Source organism: Pristiophorus japonicus, chromosome 8, assembly GCF_044704955.1.
Source record: "Pristiophorus japonicus isolate sPriJap1 chromosome 8, sPriJap1.hap1, whole genome shotgun sequence".
Classification (NCBI taxonomy): domain Eukaryota; kingdom Metazoa; phylum Chordata; class Chondrichthyes; family Pristiophoridae; genus Pristiophorus; species Pristiophorus japonicus.
The window spans coordinates 54224397-54245740 of record NC_091984.1 but is presented as its reverse complement, the minus strand read 5'-3'; the positions used below and the strand labels follow the sequence as shown (position 1 = coordinate 54245740).

At 44.2% G+C, this 21344-nt stretch overlaps 1 protein-coding gene across 3 annotated transcripts in view; it reads left to right on the top strand.

The window, feature by feature from the left end:
* The window catches only part of LOC139268526 (mucin-22-like), a 76034-nt gene that overhangs the window by 42257 nt on the left and 12433 nt on the right, over nucleotides 1-21344 (top strand). For all 3 annotated transcript variants that reach the window (XM_070886796.1, XM_070886795.1, XM_070886798.1), the window contains 3 exons: nucleotides 8538-9128; nucleotides 13180-13437; nucleotides 19746-19909. In XM_070886796.1, the coding sequence (XP_070742897.1) occupies nucleotides 8538-9128; nucleotides 13180-13437; nucleotides 19746-19909 (1013 nt within the window). The remainder of the gene's footprint in view (nucleotides 1-8537; nucleotides 9129-13179; nucleotides 13438-19745; nucleotides 19910-21344) is intronic.

The following is a 21344-nucleotide window of genomic DNA, read 5'->3' as shown; positions in this document are numbered from 1 at the left end:
TGGTCGACAGCAGGGAGATTCCGCTGTAGTTACCGCAGTCAGACTTGTCGCCTTTTGTTGAAGATGGTAACGATGAAATCTCCTGGCATGCTCTCCTCCTTCGAGTTAAGAGAGTCCATACCGTGAGAGCCTTCTATCAGCAAGGGCAGACATCGATGACGAGGTACAACCCTGCCTCCAGTATGCCAGCGTTGCCTGAGGAAGAGAGTGTTTGAAGACCAGGACCTCAAATCTGCCACCAAGCTTATGGTCTGCAGGGCAGTAGTGATACCCGCCCTCCTACATGGCTCAAACGTGGACCATATACAGCAGATATCTCAAAGCGCTGGAGAAGTACCACCAACGCTGCCTCCGCAAGATCCTGCAAATCCACTGGGAGGACAGATGCACCAACATCTGTGTTCTCACTCCGGTCAACATCCCCAGCATAGAAGCGCTGACTACGCTCGACCAGCTCCGTTGGGCGGGCCACATCGTCCACATGCCCGACACGAGACTCCCTGAGCAAGCGCTCAACACTGAACTCTTACACGGTAAGCGAGCCCCAGGTGGGCAGAGGAAACGTTTCAAGGACACCCTCATAGCCTCCCTGATAAAGTGCAACATCCCCACCAACACCTGGATCCTTGGCCATAGACCGCCCTAAGTGGAGGAAGAGCATCTGGGAGGGCGCTGAGCACCTCGAGTCTCATCGACAAGAGCATGCAGAAATCAAGCGCAGGCAGCGGAAGAAATGTGCGGCAAACGAGACTCCCCATGCACCCTTTCCTTCAACTACTGTCTGCCCCACCTGTGACGGAGACTGTAATTCCTGCATTGGACTGTATAGCCACCTGAGAACTGAGTGGAAGCAAGTCTTCCTCAATTTCGAGGGACTGCCATTTGATGAATGATAAAGTGACAGTCCAGTGCAGTACTGAGTGCTACATTTTTGGACATGTCTTTTAGATGAGATGTTAAAACTGTTCAGATAGATGTAAAATATACCATGGTGCTTTTTCGAAGAAGAGCAGTAAGTTCTTCCGGTGTCCTAGTCAGCATTTATCCTTCAACCAACACCACCAATACAGTAACTGGCTATTCGTCTCGTTGCTTCTTGTGGAACCTTGCTGTATGTAAACTGGCTGCCACATTTGCTTACATAAGTGACTATGCTTTGGCGCTGAAATGCTTTGCGATGTGCCGAGAAAAGACCTATTTATACAGCGCCTTTCACAATTAAGTACTTTTGAAATGTAGTCACTGTTGTAATGTAGGAAATGCGGCAGACAATTTGCTCAGTGAAGGTTGAGATATTCACTGCTATACCAGGCAAGTTCCTATGCCATCTCTTTGGACTTGTTTTTCATTTATGTCCTGCATGTTGATTCTCCTTCTTTTCTGAAGTTATGCCCAGCACCCAACAGACGGGCTGAAATTCAACCTCCCCAAAAGGCCTCTTGTCACCAGAAAGCGGCGGAATCCAGTGCTGCCGATTTCCAGTTGAATGGCCGCCGCTAGCGGAATTCACCATGGTGGATTTTCCGGCAGTTTCCACTTCCGCCCTGCTGCTGCCGACCGGTTGTAAGTGAGTCATCAAAGCGCGCACTGCCGATCTGCCACACCTCCAGCCAAATTCAGCGTCAAAAATCCACTATCTGCCGAGCAGTGCCCCCGACAGCTTTTACTGTTGGTGCACCTTGTCTGTGTGTGTGTGTGGGACATGGCTGTGCGGCAGCCACCAAATGCAAGGGCCCACTGCCGCGGCCAGCATGTGTTTTTTTTTTTTGCTGGCCGACTTACTCCCGGGTTCGGCAGGCACCCCCTCTTGGGTGCCAGGCCGCCGGCCTGCCTGAAACCCTCCCTGGTGGCCCCAGTGGACCGAACTAAAATAATCGCAGAGCCCACAACGGCTCTCCCCTTTAATACCTCATAACCGCTCCGCTGATGATTACAGCGGCGGTGACTCCATACGCCTCCACTTCCGCCCCTCTTGTTGGCGGTCTACTTACCGCTGCACTGCTGCCCCCATTATGACCGACTTCCGGTCTGCTTCAAAAAACTGACAGAGCTGAATTTCACGAAAGAGGCAACCTCATCCATTGCGGTGGTGAAAAAAAACTTCGAAATCGGCAGGGGCGCCACGTTTCGCATGGGCCTGAATTTCGGCCTCTTTATCACTTGGTGCTCTACTAAAAGTGTGGGAAGGGGGAAAAGAGGTAGGAAGTGTTGGGAGCAACGGGTAGTTGTGGTGGGGCGTGGGGAAATGTCTTTTGCAGCTCGTTTTAAGTTTGGGTGAAGATAACCATTTAAATGGCAGCCCAGCCACTATGAAATTTTGATATGGTGTATTTTTCAGATGACAACTCCAGGATAAGGCGATTGTATTCCTTCAATCTATCAATACCATGTTACAAATTACACTGGAACGCCTGCAAGTACCAGTACAAATGGAGCCTTGTGATGTCAAATTTATTTCTTGTAACATTTATTTTTAAAGGTGGCATCAGATAGTAAAGCAAATAGTTTGAGGGAGATTTGCCAATCCATCATGGGATGTTTTTCTGAACAATGTAAGAGCTCACAGGATTATTGTTAATCGCATATGCACCTGATGGTGCTCTGTGAAATCAATGCATCCATCAGCACATTTATTCACACTTTGGGTGTTAAATGTGATCTGAAACACACAATCCAATTTGTATTGAATATACAATTGAAGCCAGAACAATTTATCTTTAAGTAACGTATTAAATAAATAATAGTACAAGTTATCTATCTTTTCTCTCTCTCCAGTTGGGTGGTGACGGTGAACAGCGTGGCATGATATGGCTGGGAAATAAGCCAGCAGTGGCTGCCGAATATATTTGAGATGTGATTACAGGGAAAATGTGGCCCTCCATAACTCCCTTCCAAGTGCAGCCCATCACATTTGCTTCACCCTACCTCCTCACTCCCATCTGTCCCTATATTCCATCTTTCCACTATCTGCCCCCTTTCCCCCTCAGCCCTTTAGTCCCATCATTACTTGTACCTCTCTTCCCTTTTGAGTTATCCGCCCAACCCTTGTATCCACTTCTCTCATGTGCTCTGCTGTCACTCACTTTGCTCTTAATGCTCTCTTCTCTCCATCACCCTCAATCTTTTTCCCCATGTACCCTACCTTTCTGCAGTTTTCCTTCAAAGGTTTTGCTTTCAAATTCTACTTTCTGGGATTTAAAAAAAATCAAATTAGAATGAGGAAAGACACTTTCCTTCTCTCTGCTATCCTGTTTCTCTCTCTCTCTCTCTCTCTCACAACTTCTCTTTAAAGAAAAAAATACTAAATTTAACCTCAAGCTTTTGTTACTGAACAATGTGCTAGAAACTGAACACAAATATTCCATCTGTACAGCTGACTGGTAGTGGTGTATCCTTGTAAATTGGACACATTGTTCTTCTTCAGATCGCACAATCCAAATTTGGCAGTAGGCAAAAATATCGCGTCCAGTTTTTTTTAATGGCGAGGTCGAAGCTTAGGCCTTCAATTGGAAACCTTTGTAATGAAGGTATCAAAAATTAATTCAGTTAATAAATTTAATCATTATTGCGAAATATGTAATTTATTATGGTGGCTTATGCTTTCTCATTTTGAGTAATTTATGGGAACTTGATGGCCAGAGTATGCAGCTGTGGTGAGTAGGCAAAGCCAATTCTAGATGTGAACATTGGAATTTATAATAGGGGTGGGGTTGACCCAAAAAGTGTGACAAAACTGTGACCTCAAAGCCAAATTGTGCCAGCATGAACTGTATCCGTTGCAGATCCATTTCCATTACCTCACATTGGATATTTTGTACCAAACTGTAGGTCATTTTACATTCTAATTTATGCCCACTTGGAACTAGATTGAAGCTGCCCAGGTTGTTTCACTTACACCAGCATAAGAGATGTGAAATTGGCACTCATTAATTTGGACTGGTCTATAAGAACATAAGAAATAGGAGCAGGAGTAGGCCACCTGGCCCCTCGAGCCTACTCCGCCATTTAATAAGATCATGGCTGATCTGATCATGGACTCGGCTCCATTTCCCTGCCCGCTCCCCATAACCATTTATTCCCTTATCGCTCAAAAATCAATCTATCGCCACCTTAAATATAGTCAATGACCCAGCCTCCACAGTTCTCTAGAGCAGAAAATTCCAAGGATTTACAACCCTCTGAGAAGAAATTCCTCCTCATCTCAGTTTTAAATGGGCGGCCCCTTATTCTGAGACTATGGGCTCAAATTTGCCCAGGAGTTTTTTTTTGGAGCAACTTGATTTTTCTGTATTATCTTAAGTATCCCCATTCTGCACATTTAATTTGCGCCAGTGTAAGTGAGCTAGTTAGGATTTTTTTTTATTCAATTTTTTTTTCAAAAGCGGGTGTTACCAGCCACCTATGCCTGTTTTGGCCATTTAAGCCAGTTTGGACAGCTAATAGTTGCTCCAAACAAACTTAGCCCAGTGTATGTGGCCACTTGTGGCCGCACAGAAAATCCTTGCGGAGAGTTAAATCAGCGCAGGTAGCCAGAGATGGTGGGGGGGTGGGTGGGGGAGAGCGAAGAGGACCTTGCAAAGCACTAATCACCTTCACAACAACTAATACAGATCTTGTACTGTAATTTTTGCATAATTTACACATTCCACTATATAAAGTTTCATAAAATACACACTTTTTAATATCAGAAGACACAGGGTTTCATAAAACCATTTATGAATCAAATATTTTGCGAGCAGGGCTATATTAATGCAAGTTGTTATCTTGTGTTATCACACCATCACGAGGTAGTGATCATGGGTGGTGCAATGATAGGAGTAATACAACTGGCCTTGTTGTCATCAGGTGAGGGAGCGAAAAATCAACCGGGGTTCCAACTCCTAGTCGCTATCCATTGAGCCTGCTGGAACTGTTCTATGTATAGAGGTCAAGTGAAAAGTGGAACCAGCTGTGATGTCCCTCGTGGTTACATAGCCTGCCTGCCTTCGATTGTCAAGGCTCGGGCTTACACATGAATGAATGATGGTGATTTGCGCATGAGGGTACCCATGCAGTTACTCCCCAATAAGGCACCCGTGGGTGCTGATGGAATGTTCCCAACAGGGTATCTACGGGCATCTAGACAGTTGTTCACTAAGAATTGGTGTGATTTTTAAAAAAAAATTGAAAAGTCATGATTACTACCAAAACAAAAGCCACGACCTGATATTTACTGAGACCAAACCTAAGGAAAGTTTTCTCTGGTCATTCTCACCTCTTAACAGCCAGTTGCATTATGCCATTGACAGAGACTTTCTAAATCATTTAAAGAAACTCTCCTGCTTCCTCCACATCCCCCCCTCTCCCCGGATCAAAAGTCTCCCCGCACCAACCTGTTTCTTGTAGCCCTCAGCGCGGGAAGGCAGCATGGGTCCCACGCTACAGGCACGCATCATCACATTCATGGGAGGAGCTACTGCGCATGCGCGAACGCTCTACTGTGCATGCGTAATGCCCTAGCTCTGCCCCCCCCCCCCCATGGACTCGCCACGCCGCACCAAGCCCCGGTGCCATTTTGAGCGCAGCAAGTTGGCACACCTCATGTAAGTACGGCGAAAAAACCAGAGGGCCAAATTTGGGCTCTATGTCTCCTCGTTTTAGTTTCCCGAGTGGAAATATTTTCACTGCATCCTCATTCATTATCGTATATGTTTCGATAAGATCACCTCATTCTCTGAACTCCAGTGTTTATAGGCCAACCTACTCGACCTATCTTCGTAAGTCAATCCCTCATCTCCGGAATCAACCTTGTGAGCCTTCTCTGAACTGCCTAGAGTGCAAGTATATCCCTCCTTAAATACGGAGACCAAAACTGTACGCAGTACTCCACGTGTGGCCTCACCAATACACTGTACAGTTGTAGCAGGACTTCTCTGCTTTTATACTCTATCCCCCTTGCAATAAAGGCCAACATTCCATTTGCATTCCTGATTACTCGCTGTACCTGCATACTAACTTTTTGTGTTTCATGCACAAAGACCCCCAGGTCCCTCTGTACTGCAGCACCTGGCAATCTTTCTCCATTTAAATTATAATTTGCTTTTCTATTTTTTTCTGCCAAAGTAGATAACCTCACATTTTCCCACATTATACTCTATCGGCCAAATTTTTGCCCACTCATTTAGCCTGTCCATATCCCTTTGCAGATTTTTTTGTGTCCTCACAATTTGCTTTCCCACCCATCTTCGTATCATCAGCAAACTTGGCTACATTACACTCTGTCCCTTCATCCAAGTTAGTGATCTAGATTGTAAATAGTTGAGGACCCAGCACCTATCCTTGTGGCACCCCACTAGTCACTGCCAACTGGAATATGACCCATTTATCCCAGCTCTCTGTTTTCTGTTAACCAATCCTCTATCCATGCTAATATTTTACCCCTAACCCTGTGAGCACTTACCTTGTGCAGTAACCTTTAATGTGGCACCTTTATCGAATGCCTTCTGGAAATCCAAATACACCACATCCACTAGTTTCCCCTTATCCACCCTGCTCGTTACATTCTTGAAGAACTCTAGCAAATTTGTCAAACATGATTTCCCTTTCATAAAACCATGCTGACTCTGCTTGATTGAATTATGCTTTTCCAAATGTCCCGCTACTGCTTCCTTAATAATGGACTCCAGCATTTTCCCAACGACCGATGATAGGCTAACTGGTCTACTATAGTTTCCTGCTTTTTGTCTGCCTCCTTTTTTTTTAAATAGGGACATTACATTTGCGGTTTTCCAATCTGCTGGGACTGCCCCAGAATCCAGGGAATTTTGGTAGATTACAACCAATGCATCCACTATCTCAGCAGCCACTTCTCTTAAGACCTTAGGATGTAAGCCATCAGGTCCAGGGGACTTGTCTGCCTTTAGTCCCATTATTTTACTGAGTACTGCTTCATTAGTGATGGTGATTGTATTACGTTCCTCCCTCCCTTTAGCTCCTTGATTATCCACTATTGGGATGTTTTTAGTGTCTTCTACCATGAAGACCGAAGCAAAATATTTGTTCAATGTCTCTGCCATTTCCCTGTTCTCCATTTATTAATTCCCCAGTCCCATCCTCAAGGGGATCAATATTTACTTTAGCCATTCTTTTCCTTTTTATGTACCTGTAGAAACTCTTACTGTTTTTATATTTCGTGTTGGTTTACTTTCAGAATCTATCTTCCCCCTCATTTTTTTTTTTGTCATTCTTTGCCGGCTTAAAAAAATTTCCCAATCTCCTGGCCTCTCACTAGTCTTGGCCATATTGTATTCCCTTGTTTTCAGTTTGATGCCATCCCTCTTTCCTTAGTTAGCCAGGGATGGTTATCTCTTCTCTTAGTCTTTCCTTCTCATTGGGATATATTTTTGTTCCAAGTTATGAAATATCTCCTTTAAATGTCTGTCACTGCTCATCAACCGTTGCATATTTTAATCTATTTTCCCAGTCCACTTTAGCCAACTCTGCCCTCATATCTTTGTAGTCTCCATTATTTAAGCTTAGGACACTGGTTTGAGAACCAACTTTCTCGCCCTCCAACTGAATTTGAAATTCAACCATGTTATGGTCACTCATTCCTAGAGGATCCTTTACTAAAAGATCATTTATTAACCCTGTCTCATTACACGGTACCAGATCTAAGATGGCCTGCTCCCTGGTTGGTTCCGCAACGTACTGTCCAAGGAAACTATCCTGGATACACTCTCTGATATTATATTCAATAGTAGAATTGAATGGATAGTGTTCTAACTCACGATATCATCCAATTATCCAAATGTGCAAAGTTGGTTTCTGAGTGGTTGATGAAAATGTGAACATTTATAAATGCATTAACGTTTTTTTTTGGGGGGGGGAGAGGGGGATGGGGGAAGGTCCTCCATTACTCGTTTGGTGTTGAGCAGAAAAGCTTTCTTTTTATTTAAAAAAAAACACTATTTGGGTGACTTTATTGGTGCACTGGCATGCTATACTCGCAAGTAATGGGACATACCTTCAGTACCCACACCACTAACTTTTCAATTGAGGCCAGGCACTTCCCTACAAGAGGAAGAAGTTGGAAAGAGATTCATCCCCAGACTGATTTTGCACACCTCTGTTGCCAGCTCAGAGTATGATTGCAAAGGCTTGGGAGTAGCTCATGTGACCATCTCCCTGGATGCAATTGGTTCATCACCCAATGACCCATTGGGAGAAAATCAGCTTAAAAATGATGGCATTGAAGTTGGATGTGAGTTTGCACTGGCCAACTGCTGATCAGTGGTGATTAATTGTACCGAACTGATGCATGAGACATCCCTGCAGGAAGGGTGAATCACTGGTGACCACTCTGCCTCAGTTGGTTAATGTGCTAGGAAAGCTAGATGTAGTTTGACTGCTTGTTCTTTCAGGGAATGATGTGCACTGGGGGTGGGGTTCCCTGGGGAGCCCTTGACCAATGCTGATGACCAGAACAATAGACTGTAGTATGATCCATCAATCCTTCCCATTGAGAATTTTCTTTTGCCTTCCATTTTTTAATTTAGGAGATTCTACAAAAGGACCAGTTGTTCCAAGAGGAACGATGCCCAGTGATACGACATCTGTGTTTAATATGTCAACAACTACAGTGGGATCAAATAATTCTGCAACTACACCAGCCAGTGGTAACACTGTCCGTGACACTGGCATTGAAAGCACTGTTGGCCTTGCCACTACTCCAAGTCTGAAAAATGGAACTGGCTTTAACTATTCATCAGAAAATTCAACTGTTGGCACTCTGAATGATACGGGTGACCTGACCAAAAAGAATGGAATGGCTACCAACGATACAGACAGTGCCCTTCAGGCAGGAAATGAAACACAAATCCGAGTTAGTACTCCAAGCACCAGTCCTACAAGTACCAGTAGTCTCCACACAATATCAGCAAATGCCAGTGTTGGCCCTGTTGTGAGCGAGAGAAATGACCATTTCACTAAAGTTGGTCCTGCTGTTGAAACCAAAACCACAAGAGTCCCACAGCAAATGCAGACGAACGGGAAAATCTATTCAACTGCTGAAGACTCCAGATCTGAAATCACAGTTAAACCAACTGGGGTTTCTCCTACAACATCTGCTGGGCAGGAGGAATCAAAAAGTAAGACCTTTCTTCATTTGTAAGCATTTTTTGTTCAAATTAATGCCATCCCCGAAGCCACTCCTGTGCTGTGAATTCTTAGAGAAATAGATTAAAACTCCTCAGCCTTAACCTTCCTGGGTAGGAATTGAACTAAAATTGTCAAGGTAAAGGCATTCTAATACACACCATGAAAGCTTTCACCGAAGCTTAGTCCATCGATTTATTTGTTTTGAAGAACCGCTTGACATAATAGGCAGTACTGGAGATGGGGCAGGGAAGCTGCTCTAAAATATTACTAAAGGGATCCTGAAAATGACCTGTTGCCACATTAAATATTGCGAATCTTTTGAAATGCACTAAGCACAAGTAACACAACTCACGGGAGCTATTTTCTATTTATTCTTCCCTGCACCCAGCTCCTCTGGCTGAGAAAGGTGGCAAAAGCAGATGCTTTTTTTTGTTAAATAACTCAAATTTTTTCTCCCTCAATTGAGCAAATCGAAGAAATCATTTAAAAAAAAAAAAAAAAAAAATGGTTTGAGATTGTTGGATTTAGGTGAAATGGTGAAGGTCGGGGGTGGAGGGTAAGAGCTTAAACTCCCAACTCCTTCTCTGCAGCATTGGCCATTTGAGCACTTGAGTTCTGTTGTGGAAGTTTGTAAGTTTTTAGAGATGTGATTCTAGGCCACCAATGTTATCGGTGTGCACAGCTTTCTTTTCAATGGCGCTGTGTCACGAGAGGTGCCACCATAACAGCATAAGAAAAAGGAGCAGGAGTAGGCCATTTGGCCCTTCAAGCCTTCTCCATCATTCAGTATGATCATGGCTGATATTCTTCCTCAACTCCACTTGCTTGCACTATCCCTTGATTCCCTTAATATCCAAAAATCTATTGATCTCTGCCTTGAATATACTTGAGGGCTGTGGATGCTCAGCCCTCTGGAGTAGAGCATTCCAAAGATTCCACCCTCTGAATGAAGAAATTGCTCCTCATCTCAGTCTTAAATGGCCGACCCCTTATTCTGAGACTGTGACCCCTGGTTCTAGACTTCCCAGCCAGGGTAAACATCCTCCCTGCATCTACGTTGTCAAGTCCTGTAAGAATTTTGTATGTTTCAATGCGATCACCTCTCGTTCTTCTAAACTCTGGAGAATATAGGCCTATTTACTCAATCTCTGCTATAGGACAATCCCCCCATCTCGGGAATCAGTCTGGTGAACCTTCGTTGCACTCCCGCTGTGGCAAGTATATCCTTCGTTGGGTAAGGAGACCAAAACTGTACACCATACTCCAGGTGTGGTCTCACCAAGGCCCTATATAATTTCAGTGAGATGTCTATCCTTTTTGTACTAAAGACCAACATACTCTTTGTTTTCCTAATTACTAGTTGTACCTGCAGATCAACTTTGTGATTCATGTATACAAGGACACCCAAGTCCCTCTGAACACCAACATTTCCTAACCTCTCACTGTTTTTAAAAAAAAAATACTCTGCTTTTACATAACATCAGAAATAGGAGCAGGAGTAGGCCATTTGACCCCTTGAGCATGCTCTGCCATTTAATAAGATTGTGGCTGATCTGATCTTGGGCTCAGCTCCACTTCCCTGCCCACTCCCCATAACCCTTCGCTCCCTTATCACTCAAAAATCTGTCTATCTCCACCTTCAATATATTCTATTTTTCCTACCAAAGTGGATAACGTCACATTTCTCCACAGTATGGCTGGAAATTTTATTGATGCAGAGAATCCGGGATTGGAGGTGGGTCAGATGTCAAAATAGAAATGATTGACAGATTGATCTGTCAGCGCTTTACAGACCCAACACCAAGCGGCGGGGGCTGCAACTTAGATCATTAAGAGGCAGTTAAAAGCGAATTAAACACCATTTTGCCCTGTACTTGCCAATTTTCCAGCTTTTCATGAGGTTCACCGCTTTGGGGTCACATCCGGCAAGTAGGTCGGGTGTTCCATCAGTATCCATTCTTCTAAATAATTGACAGCAGCAAATGTGGTATAAAAGCTACCATTTCACAGCTATTCATGTTTCCAATCTTAGAAGCTGGACCCTTTAGAATTTAGAAGACACATTTGAGCTTTATGTAGGTTTAAAGTGTTTAGAATAAACTGTCTATGCACTGTTACATCCTTTTAAAGAACCTCCCCAATGATAGATCACTTCTGTCATCTCAACCTCACCTACCATCTATCCCATCAGCATCGGTGCCCTTGGACAAAATCTCACCATGGCTCTCACAAACCCACCACGATCAGCCCCAATCCCAGCATCACCACCAACCTTGTCTGCAATCAACTGATGCTGCACAGGGCATCAGCTTCCCGGGAGACCAGATATGGCCTCACCTTGGCCAGATTTACTTCCGTTGACGCTGTACACCTTGGCTGCCACATGATGTGCCAGATTGGCACTGCCCCATACAAACACCATAAAGCATCCCTTCAATGTCCAAGCCATTCCTTTCTCACTGATCACCATTGCAGGGTATCCTTGTGTCTCACCATTCACTGCAACTCACTAAGCCACTCCAAAGGTGCACACACATCTGTCCAAAAACGCAAAGTGTTGAAAATAAAGCTATGTTTGACACCATATTAACAGAAACTTTACATAAACATTGGCAAAAACACCCAAGTGCCTACCCTTGTATGTTCGTTGGTATGCTTGCACTAGGTTGGTGAGTGTGAGGGTGGCTAGTGAGATGGGGAAATGATGTAGGGAGAAAGAGAAAGAGAGAGAGGGAATAGGTGGAGGTGCAAGGTAAGTTGGTGTGAGTAAGGATGTGCAGGAATAGGGTAGGGAAGGCAGAGTGATTGAAATGTGATGAGTGGCACAGCAGGATGAGGTTGTGTGGCTTTGTAGTAACATTTCGTGATCTACTGATATCATTAAAAGGTTTGCGCCACTGCAGCCTGGTCCTCCTGACCACATCCCTGCTTGTGCCCTCCTGTACAATGTGCAACCAGGCTGTGTTGATCTCCTGGGGAGGTCTCTTCCCATTGGAAGGGAAGGGAAGAGAACCTCCCTGTGTGCTGCGATTCCATCCATAAACATATGGGAGGGAGTTATAGGAGAGCCTGGGTGCAGCCCTGTGCTTTTGTCCGTGTTTGCAGCACCTCAGTGCTGTAAAGCACTGCCAGCACAGCGGTCAAAATCAATGTGGACATGGTCCCTTTAAGGAAACTGGCTGACGCGCCATCAAATTACGTCATCAGTCCTGCTTCCTTTTAATTGGCCGGGAACCTCGCTGGGCAGGCTTAACAAGCCCCATCAACGGAAAATCACTTCTACAAAGTGGGATGGAACTGGCAGCAGGCCGGAACCTCACTGAAGACCCCGGCCATCTCACTCCCAACTTGATAAATATCAGATGCAGGGAGGATGCTTCCCCTGGCTGGGGAGAGATGCACCAGGGGTCACAGTCTCAGAATAAGGGGTTGTCCATTTTGGACGAAGATGAAGAGAAGTTTCTTCACTCAGAAGGTGATGAATCTTTGGAATTCTCTACCCCAGAGGGCTGTGGATGCTCAGTCGTTGAGTATATTCTAAGCAGGGATCGATAGATTTTTGGATATTGAGGGATAATCTGCTATTTATTCAAATTAATATGGTTAAAGATAAAGCTGAGAAATTTCCCTAAGATCCTGGAAGTTATAATGCCAATAGTGGGAGGCCAAAATAATCTGCGATTACCTCTGACATCGCTTGCCAAAATTCGATCCGATGATCCTGAAGTTTTTCCAACTTGTTTTGTATTAATGCAAAGCATTTTCAGCTAATAACTGAAACCCTGCTTAACAATTAAAACTCGGCTACATATCTGGCGCAGTCCTGACTAGTATCCTCAGTTATTTAGAATGCACACACCCAACTGTTTTGGGGATTTAAGTCACTTGTCCGACTGAGCACAGAGTTACTGCAATATTTTTCATCAAGTCTAAGCTGAGAGTTGGGGGAAGGAGAAAAACTACTCCCCTTGAATTAACAGGGCCTTCAGGATTTCTAAATAATTTTATATAAATGAGCATCTCTTGTGTGTTTCATTTTAGAGTCTGCCAATGACCCATTAACTGCACTGTCTCCAGAGTCTGAAACCCTGCCAGTGCAGTCAACTTTGCAGGCTACCAAGACCATAGCAACTATAGTGACATCCACCATCACCGTGGTCATGCCCGTCAGCCGTACGAGAGCCACCACGACAACGGAAGCAGTTCTCGCAAGTACTACAACCATCAGCAAAGCAACCACATTATTTTCTGTGCAGCATAACGAGGAGAATTCAGCCAATACCAAAAAGATGGTGAATGGTGGGTGATTTAGGAGCCTATCTGAGGAGATTCGTGGAGTATAAACAGTGCACACTTGGGCCGAATTGCTAGTTTCGATGCTGTATATACTATGTAATCTTTGTTTCATCAAGTTCCTACACTTGCTGATTATTTGCTATGGTTTGGGGAATACTGGGATTGTAGAAAACAGGTACTTATGGTCTGCAGTGCATTTCCTTGCCTTGTGTCACTTACTGTGTACAATTTGGTGAAATGAATATATTTTAAAGGGCTGGATTTTGTTTTTTGTTTTTTTGCGATTTTTGCCTGTTTCTGGGTGCAAATCACAGCAAAATAAAAGTTTTAGCGCCAGAGCTCACAACTGTCACCAAATGAAAGTTTACGACCGGCGTTAGCGCTAACTCCGGCGTTGCACCACAGAATTTGTGCGCCAGAGCCTAAAAAAAAATCGGCCATTCTGCGCATGTGCGAATTTTTTTCAACCCGCGCTTCTGGTCTGTCCAATTGCAAACGCTAATGGATCCTGCAAAGATGCTCGCAGGGCGACGTGCATACAGTCAAGGGCACCTGAACCTTAGGGAAGCCAGCAAATCGTCCAAAACCTACAGCCCCCTCTCATTTTGGACCTCCTTGGTTATTGGGAAGTTTATGAAGTCCACCCTGCGTGCATACAGTGCAGTACTCACCTGGTGAATACAGCAATGTGTAGCTGTGCTGCAAGATGGAGCATATGTCCCATGTTGATGCCTGAAAGGAGCTGGAGGCATAGAAGGCAAGTGCTGCAGTCACCTTCACCTCGACAGGCAGTACAGTCCTGGTGAAGCTGGTAGCCTGTAGGTCTGCTGGTATGAGCTTGCATATCTCTCAGCACCTTTCGGAAGCGCAGCCTTCTAACTCACTGTGCCTCAGAGAGCTGCAGATATGAGCGATGGTTCCTGTAAAGTCGTGGGGGATAAGGCCTCCTCCCCATACGCCTGCGACCTCTTCGATTACGTTGAAAATGATCATCAAAAAGCCGCTTTACAGCTCGACGCCGTATAAATAGAGCAAATGTCCTTTTATAAAACAAACTAGAAACTCTCAAACTTCAGAATGAAAAGTATGCAGTAAATCAGCGTTCTGCTCCCAATGCTTTTAATCACTCAGAACTCCGACTTTCTCCTCCGTTTCCAAATTGGCGCCATTAGTGCCCGTGGTGCGACTGGTTTTTACTGGCGGGTTCCCGGGTGGACGCTAAATTGGGTGATATGCTTGAAAATTCTATCCGGGGCTCTAGCGCAGCGATGCATGACAATTTACGTGAAACCGGTGAAAACAGCGGATGGGCGCTAAGTTTTAAGCGCCCGCCGCAAAACCATTGCTGAAAGTTCCGCCCAGGCGCAAACTCTTGTGCGCCTCGTTTCACGCTAAAAAAGATTGCCCGGGCGCAAATTAGCCGAAAATCCAGCCCATAACTGAGCTGAAAAAGTGAATATATCCACAAGAACATTTTATTTTTGGGGCGGATTAAGCAATCTGTACTTCTGAGATGATCCTATTTCTTTTAATGGATATGGGGCAGATGGAAAAGAGAAAGAAAGAAAAACTTGCATTTATAAAGCATCGTTCACGACCACCGGACGTCTCAAAGCGCTTTGCAGCCAATTAGGTACTTTTGGAGTGTAGTCACTGTTGCAATGTGGGAAACGTGGCAGTCAATTTGCACATAGCAAGCTCCCACAAACAGTAATGTGATAATGACCAGATAATCTGTTTTTGTCATGTTGATTGAATGATTGATAAATATTGGCGGGACGCTGGGGATAACTCCCCTGCTCCTTTTCAAAATATTGCCATGGGACCTTTTACATCAACCCGAGAGCAGACAGGCCCTCGATTTAACATCTCGTCCGAAAGACGGCACCTCCCACAGTGCAGCGCTAAACCGGAGTGTCAGCTTAGGTTCATGTGCTCAAGTCCCTGGAGTGGGACTTGAACCCACAACCTTCTCAGAGGTGAGTGTGCTACCCACTGAGTCACAGCTGACACACTGTGAAACAGAAAAAGAACTGTGCAAGCCAGAGTTTATTTTAAATGATCCAGCAACATGAACATAAATAGGAGTAGGCCATTCGGCCCCTTAAGCCTGCTCTGCCATTCAATAAGATCATGGCTGATCTTTTATCTCAACTCCACTTTTCTGCACTATCCCCATAATCCCTTGATTCCCTTAATATCCAAAAATCAAGCGATCTGTCTTGAATATACTCAAAGACTGATCCTCCACAGCCCTCTGGGGTAGAGAATTCCAAAGATTCACCACCCTCTGAGTGAAGAGATTTCTCCTCATCTCAGTCCTAAATGGCCAACCCCTTATTCTGAGACTGTGACCCTTGGTTCTAGACTCCCCAGTCAGGGGAAACATCCTCCCTGCATCTACCCTGTCAAGCCCTGTAAGAATTTTGTATGTTTCAATGTGATCACCTTTCATTCTTCTAAACTCCAGAGAATATAGACCTTGTCTACTCAATCTCTCCTCATTGGACAATCCCAGGAATCAGTCTGATGAACCTTTGTTGCACTCCCTCAATGGCAAATATATCCTTCCTTGGGTGAGGAGACCAGGTGTGGTCTCACCAGGGCCCTATATAATTGCAGGAAGACATCTTTAATCTTGTACTGAAATCCTCTTGTAATAAAGGCCAACATACCTTTTGCTTTCTTAATTGCTTGCTGTACCTGCATGTTAACTCTGATTCATGTACAAGAACACCCAGGTCCCTCTGAATCTCTCACCATTTTAAAAAATACTTTACTTTTCTATTTTTCCTGCCAAAGTGGATAACTTCACATTTCTCCACATTATATTCTATTTGCCATGTTCTTGCCCACTCGCTTAGCCTGTCTATCTCCTTGAAGCCTATTTACATCCTCCTCACAACTTACATTCCCATCTACCTTTGTTTCATCAGCAAATTTGGATATATTACATTTGGTGGTCTCGTCCAAATCATTAATGTATATTGTGAATAGCTGAGGCCCAAGCACCAATCCTTACGGTACTCCACTAGTTACAGCCTGCCAAACCGAAAATGACCCGTTATTCCTAAACGCACGCAGCATTCGAAATAAAGTAAATGAGTTGACGGCACAAATCATTACAAATGGGTATGATTTGGTGGCCATTACAGAAACATGGTCGCAGGGTGGCTAAGACTGGGAATTAAACATACAGGGGTATCTGACGATTCGGAAAGATAGACAAGAAGAGAAAGGAGGTGGGGTAGCTCTGTTACTAAAGGATGATATCAGGGCAGTTGTGAGAGACGATATTAGCTCTAATGAACAAAATGTTGAATCATTGTGGGTGGAGATTAGAGATAGTAAGGGGAAAAAGTCACTGGTGGGCGTAGTTTATAGGCCCCCAAATAATAACTTCATGGTGGGGTGGGGGGGGCGGTGGGGTGGGGGGCTGGGGGGGGCGGCGGGAACAGAACAGTAAAAGGGAATATTATTTGAATGGGGAGAAATTACAACATGCTGCGGTGCTGAGGGACCTGGGGGTCCTTGTGCATGAATCCCAAAAAGTTAGTTTGCAGGTGCAGCAGGTAATCAGGAAAGCGAATGGAATGTTGGCCTTCATTGCGAGAGGGATGGAGTACAAAAGCAGGGAGGTCCTGCTGCAACTGTACAGGGTATTGGTGAGGCCGCACCTGGAGTACTGCATGCAGTTTTGGTCACCTTACTTAAGGAAGGATATACTAGCCTTGGAGGGGGTACAGAGACGATTCACGAGGCTGATTCCGGAGATGAGGGGGTTACCTTATGATGATAGATTGAGTAGACTGGGTCTTTACTCGTTGGAGTTCAGAAGGATGAGGGGTGATCTTATAGAAACATTTAAAATAATGAAAGGGATAGACAAGATAGAGGCAGAGAGGTTGTTTCCACTGGTCGGGGAGACTAGAACTAGGGGGCACAGCCTCAAAATACAGGGGAGCCAATTTAAAACCGAGTTGAGAAGGAATTTCTTCTCCCAGAGGGTTGTGAATCTGTGGAATTCTCTGCCCAAGGAAGCAGTTGAGGCTAGCTCATTGAATGTATTCAAGTCACAGATAGATTTTTAACCAATAAGGGAATTGAGGGTTACGGGGAGCGGGCAGGTAAGTGGAGCTGAGTCCACGGCCAGATCAGCCATGACCTTATTGAATGGCGGAGCAGGCTCGAGGGGCTAGATGGCCTAATCCTGTTCCTAATTCTTATGTTATGGTCTTATGCTTTCTGTCTGTTAACCAATCCTCAATCCATGCTAGTATATTACCCCCAATCCCAGGAGCCCTAATTTTGTTTAATAACCTCTTGCGTAGCATCTTGTCGAATGCCTTCTGAAAATCCAAATATTCCACATCCTCTGGTTCCTCATCAATTCTGCTAGTTACAACCCAAAAATAAAATAACCGATTTGCCAAACATGATTTCCCTTTCATAAATCCGTGTTGACTTTGCCCAATCTTCTTTTCTAAGTGTCCTGTTAGCATGTCCTTAATAATAGATTATAGCATTTTTCCTACTACTGATGTCAGGTTAACTGGTCTGTAGTTCCCCGTTTTCTCTTCCTCTTTTCTTAAATAGCGGGGTTACATTTCCTACCTTCCAATCTGTGGGAATCATTCTCGAATCTATGGAATTTTGGAAGATGCCAACCAGTGCATCCACTACCTCCTCCCCCTCCCTCTCCCGAACGAGGATGACTTGTTTCCACATGAGTTCACAGATTCCTGATCTCCAATTGAAGGGGTGGAAGATGCCTGTGTATGGATTTTTTTTTAAACGTGTGGTGACCGTTGCACACCGGCCACCACATGGGCTTGACAGAGCTAGGTCTTGGTCCAGTGGCAAGGGTTAACCAGGACGACTGGAGACCTGCTCTGCTGCACGGACCTAATGCGCACACATATCTCAGTGTGGGCTGGGCCCTCGCCCCTTCTGGGTCCCGTACCCTCATTTGCCGCACCTCCGCCACGATCTCTGTAACCACCTTTTTCAAAACCCTTGGATGTAGGCATTAGGTCCAAGGGATTTATCTGCTTTCAGTCCCATTTAGTTTCTCTCGTACTATTTTTTTTTTTTACTAATACCGATTTCTTTCAGTTTCTCATTCTCGCTTGACCCACTATTTCCGGGTATGTTTTTTGTGTCGTCTTCTGTGAAGGCAGACACCATTTGTTTAATTTCTCTGCCATTTCCTTATTCCCCAGTATAATTTCTCCTGTCTCAGCCTGTAAGAGAGCCACATTTACTTTTGCTAATCTTTTCCTTTTTACATATCTTCTAGAAGCTTTTACAATCTGTTTTTATGTCTCTTGCTAGTTATATCGATGGTCGCTCGCTATAAAGTATGGCACAAGAAAAGTAATTTTGCCCAGTTGAACCTGTTCATCATCGTTTCATAATTTGCACTGTATGGAATATAAATTTATTTAGTCCCCCTGAGGGAACTGGATAACTTTTTAAGAAGACCAAACTACCAGAGGCAAACTTAGTGAAGCTATTGTAACCTATTCTACCTTAACTGGTGCCATTGCACAGCTGACCATCCTCTGTTTCCTCCTCGTACCGAATTGCAGTGTTTTTTTTTTAGTAACAGGACTGGGCCATTCAGTACCTCCAAGCCTATTCCACCATTTTATTAGATTATGGCTGATATGTACCTCAATTCTATTTACCTTTTCTCCCCATCCCTTGATGCCCTTGCCCAACAAAAATGTACAGTCTCAGTCTTGAGAATTTCAATTGGCCCAGTATCCATTGCCTTTTGGGGAGAGAATTCCAGATTTCCACTCTTCTTTCTGTGGGTGGGGTGGGGGGAAATGGTTCCTAATTTCATTCAGAATTGGCCTATCTCTAATTTTAAGATTATGCCCCCATGTGCTGGACCCCTCTCTCTTTCCCTTCCCCCCCCCCCCCCCCGGCAACCAAAGGAAATAGTTTCTCTATCTGCACTAACTAATTTCTTTACCATTGTTAAAAACCTTGATTAGATCACCCCTCAACTTTTTGAAGTTTTTGATGCGCACTCTCTTACAAGGTGAGGTTAATTTGAGGGAGGACACACGGAAACCTTTTGAGTGTGTGATACCGCCACAAAAAAGAGAAAACGAGATCATTTTGAAAGCTCTTGGAACTTTCAGACCATCGATAATAGTTTTGCTGACTCTGACTGTAGATGGGGAAGTTTGTTATGGTAAGCTGACGATTAAACAAGTTTAAGAGTGATGTGGAGGAAAACTCCCAACTGACTTGATATAACGCTATAACCAATAAAAGTGCTTTTACCTTTTAAACAGAGAAGCCAGTTTCTAATCCAAGCCGAACCAAAGTGGACCCTCTGGTTATCGGAATGATCACAGTTTTCTTTATTATAATTGGAATTGTTTCAATTCTTGGATTTCTGAAGTACCGTCAGCGAATCAACCAACCAGAGTTCAGGCGCCTTCATGAGCTTCCAATGGTAAGAGTACGAATGAAAGTAACTGTTCTGGTATTTTAACTCTTATTAATTAAAAACTTAAAAGAAAACATGGTGAAACCTTTAACATGAACTTCCACTTACCAAAGAAGTGTGACCTTTCAGTTGTGCCGAAAATGACCCGTTTATTCCTACTTTCTGTCTTCTGTCCATTAACCAATCCTCAATTCATGCTGGTATATTACCCCCAATCCCATGATCCCTAATTTTATTTAATAACCTCTTGTGTGGCACTTTATCGAATGCCTTCTGAAAATCCAAATGCATCACATCCACTGGTACCCTCCACCCCCACTCCTTATCTATTCAACTCGTTACAACTTCAGAAAACTTTTAACAGATTTGTCAAACATGATTTCCCTTTCATAAATCTGTGTTGCCTCTGCCCAATCCGATTTATTATTTTCAAAGTGCCCTATTACCATGTCCTTTAATAATAGATTCTAACATTTTCCCTACGACTGATGTCCGGCTAACTGGTTTATAGTTTCATGTTTTCTCTCTCCCTCCAAACATTTTACATTCAACAGTATTATTTTCTGCGGTGGGATGGGCAGCATTAGATTTATAATTGTGATGGGATAGAGATATAGAAAATAGGCACAGGAGCAGGCCATTCGGCCTTTCGAGCCTGTACCACCAATTAATATGATCATGACTGATCATGCAACTTCAGTACCCCACTCCTGCCTTCTCTCCATACCTCCTGATCCCTTTAGCCGTAAGGGCCACATCTAACTCCCTTTTGAATATATCCAATGGACTGGACTCAACAACTTTCTGTGGTAGAAAATCCCATAGGTTCACAATTCTCTGGGGGGAAAAAGTTTCTCATCTCAGTCCTATATGGCTTACCCCCTATCCTTCGACTGTGACCCCTGGTTCTGGACTTCCCCAACATCGGGAACATTCTTCCTGCATCTGACCTGTCCAATCCCGTCAGAATTTTATATGCTTCTATGAGATCCCCTCCCCTCTCATTCTTCTAAATTCCAATGAATATAAGCCTAGTCGATCCAATCTTTCTTCATATGTCAGTCCTGCCATCCCGGGAAACAGTCTGGTGAACCTTCGCTGCACTCTCTCAATAGCAAGAATGTCCTTCCTCAGATTAGGAGACCAAAACTGCACGCAATACTCAAGGTGTGGTCTCACCAAGGCCCTCTACAACTGCAGCAAGACCTCCCTGCTCCTATACTCAAATCCTCTCGCTATGAAGGCCATTTGCTTTCTTAACTGCCTGCTGTACCTGCATGCCTACTTTCAATAACTGATGTACCATGACACCCAGGTCTCGTTGCACCTCCCCTTTTACTCATCTGTCACCATTCAGATAATCTGCCTTCCTGTTTTTGCCACCAAAATGGATAACTTCACACTTATCCACATTATACTGCATCTGCCATGTATTTGCCCA